Below are 3191 nucleotides of genomic sequence, written 5' to 3'. Positions count from 1 at the left end.
CCTATTCCCTATATCGAGCACTACTATGGCCATATGTAGTGCCCTATAAAGGGTATGGCCATATGTAGTGCACTATAAAGGGTATGGCCATATGTAGTGCACTATAAAGGGTATGGCCATATGTAGTGCACTATAAAGGGTATGGCCATATGTAGTGCACTATAAAGGGTATGGCCATATGTAGTGCACTATAAAGGGAATAGGGTGCCATTTGGGACGCCCAAACCTAAAGTTAAACAAAGAAAAAAAAGCTACAGCACTTCACAGAACGTTCACAACATTTTGTCATTTTATTACATAAAAACGTACATACAACCCAGACTTTGATTTAAAAAAGAAAAAGTTTATAAAACTCAGCAATTATTTGACATTGTCCGTAGAAATAAACAATCCCTACAAACATTTACAATCAACTCTATTACAGAGTTGTGATTCTAACCAAGGACCCCCACACAAGACCACATTCATTTAACCCATCTCCTTCACAGATCACAGTGACCAAAATAGATCTTTACACAATTTGACCAAGTTGCGAAAACCTTCAAATTATAAGATAACAGAGGATATGAAGAGAGAATTAAGTGATAGGGTTTTAGGACTGGCTAGGAGAGGAGGGAAGGGAGGAAGGATGGGGGAGGTGTAACAAAATATTGGAAGGTCAATCTAAAAGGTTTTGTTTGGAATGTAAACACAAAAAGATAAATCAACAAAGCTTGATGTATCGATACATTCAGAGGGATACAAAACCCCAACTGAGAGGGACAGAGACAGAGAGAGACAGAGAGAGAGAGAAGGACAGAGAGAGAGACAGAGAGGGACAGAGACAGAGAGAGAGAGAAAGAGGGACAGAGGCAGAGAGAGAGAGAGAGGGACAGAGACAGAGAGAGAGAGAGAGAGAGAGAGAGAGAGAGAGAGAGAGAGAGAGAGAGAGAGGGACAGAGGCAGAGAGAGAGAGAGACAGAGAGAGAGGGACAGAGGCAGAGAGAGAGACAGACAGAGAGGGACAGAGACAGAGAGAGGGACAGAGACAGAGCGAGAGAGAGGGACAGAGACAGAGCGAGAGAGGGACAGAGGCAGAGAGAGAGCCCATTCAAATCTTTTTCTGCTTTGGTGTGTTGTTTATGTCACTTCTGGTGACAAGAGGACAGAAAACAAGAGGGTGATCCATCCATCCATCTGAGAACTAAAGAGTCCTCTTTTCTCCCACTCTAAATACCTATCCCAGACCTTCTTTCTGGCCCTCTTGTTCTCTTGCCCAGATCTGAGAACTAAAGAGGCCTCTTCTCTCCCACTCTAAATACCTATCCCAGACCATCTTTCTGGCCCTATTGTCCTCTTGCCCAGAGTGAAGTGGAGATGTGTTTCTCTGCACCTGCACACAGAGAGAAAGGGAAGACAAAGTTAAGTCAGGACAGTGCTCTCTCTCTGCCTCTCTCACACTCCCTCCCTCCGCCTTGGAGGTGGAACAGACAGACTGGCGCCTGGTGTGGAACTTTCACTAACCCCAGGCTGATAGCAATGAATCCACCACACATTCACTAACCCCAGGCTGATAGCAATGAATCCACCACACATTCACCAACCCCAGGCTGATAGCAATGAATTCACCACACATTCACTGGCTTGGCTAATTGGCAACCATGGTGAGTGGGAGATAAGAGAGGAAAGGGGACTAGACTATTTCCCTGCATATCAATGCCCCCTTCATTTCCAGTAACAGTGCCTGACATTGCTATTTATTGCTATGAATCATCTTAGAAAATAAGGCTACATCATTTTTTTTTTTTAGAGGTATGCAGTTTGTTGACACAGTTTCATTGAAGCAGTTCATTGCCATTGCCAGCCACGTCACAGCAAGTCGGTTATTATATTGGATACATGTAATGCAACAGTAATAACACAAGCATAGATGACTATAGATTGGCTACATACCATATATGGACGTTATAGGCCTATTCCTCCTCTTTAACGGCACAACCGTCCATCTTCTTGGGAGAAATTGCGTGCAAGGTCTGCATTCTTCGTGGGAAAAAAAATAAGAGAAATATTATAGCCGCTAACACCGAAATTATTAGCCTCACTGACAGCAAGACATAAACAAGGACGCGTGCAGTAGATGTATTTATGGTTACATGTAATGCAACGACATAACAGTCGAGGCCTGCACTGATATTTGGTTATATTTTGATCGTGCATCATGTAACAATGTGACAGTTAACATAAATGCTTTCCAACATCACATAGGCTATTGTTCATATGTTAACACAGCAAAAATAAAAGCTACGTTTTCCTTTACGTACGCGTCAATTTGATACAACGGAAACTATGAGACAATGCAATAAATCCAACATAACGGGGGCGGGAGCGGGTAACCATCCTCACCTTTAGTGACAGCACCAAATCAGGCGTGGTTGTCGCTGAAGACTCGTCTTCCAGCGCGATTTGTAGGTCGAATATGTAGTCGATGACGTGTTGCAGAATTTCCACTTGGCTGACGGACTTGTTCTGTGGGATGCTCGGTACCAGCTCCTTCAGTTTGGAGTAGCAGTCATTCATATCGCACAACGCGCCCACGGGTTCCTCCATAGATGGCTTATTCCGGGTGATGGAGAGGCTCTGCTCCGAAATGCAGCGGACAGCTTCGTAGCAGCTTCTGACAGATCTCATAGGACTGATGGCTTTCATGTTTTTAAAGTAGCCTACAATTAGTTAATTCAATGTGACAAGTGAGAGGCTAAGGTGAGAGGCTAAGGCAACAACCAGCTACTGTACTTCGGTGTTGGTGTGAGGGTGGCTTTATACACCCTTGTCAGTCAGTCGCCGCCCATTCTCACAAATAAATACACCCTCGTGCTCTGATTAGCCAGTGTGGAGACTTCCTGGTTGTTCTGAGAAGCTTGGGGTTTATGATTGGCTGTTCAAACGTCACCTACGGGGGCGAGGTAGGGGGGGGGGGGGGGGGGGGGAACAGAAGGAATGAGAAATTCAAGCAATAATGCTAGTCAATCCTATCGGCAATTACACTCCTCATTTCAGGTAATAGTCTATAATCAACAAAACATAATTTTGGTGAGCACTGAATACATAAACTATCCAACAAGACACATTCTACTTGGTTAATAGACCCAAATATGTCTGTTTTGCTCACTGACAGATTGTGCCTGTGCCAAGACAAATGTAGGCTTACTCTC

General features: G+C 44.1%; 1 protein-coding gene across 1 annotated transcript; it reads right to left on the bottom strand.

Moving 5' to 3' along the window:
• Positions 1-271: 271 nt before the first annotated feature.
• Positions 272-2792, bottom strand: LOC139553872 (DNA-binding protein inhibitor ID-3-A-like). The gene is made up of 3 exons (XM_071366626.1): positions 2383-2792; positions 1933-2019; positions 272-1372 (listed from the first exon to the last, which is right to left on the bottom strand). The coding sequence occupies exons 1-2, from the start codon at positions 2683-2685 to the stop codon at positions 1966-1968; spliced, it is 357 nt and encodes a 118-aa protein (XP_071222727.1). The 5' UTR covers positions 2686-2792; the 3' UTR covers positions 272-1372; positions 1933-1965.
• Positions 2793-3191: the final 399 nt, after the last annotated feature.

Source organism: Salvelinus alpinus, chromosome 25 (genome assembly GCF_045679555.1).
Source record: "Salvelinus alpinus chromosome 25, SLU_Salpinus.1, whole genome shotgun sequence".
Classification (NCBI taxonomy): Eukaryota; Metazoa; Chordata; class Actinopteri; order Salmoniformes; family Salmonidae; genus Salvelinus; species Salvelinus alpinus.
The sequence above is the reverse complement of the archived record's forward strand: the minus strand, read 5'-3'. Positions and strand labels throughout refer to the sequence as shown.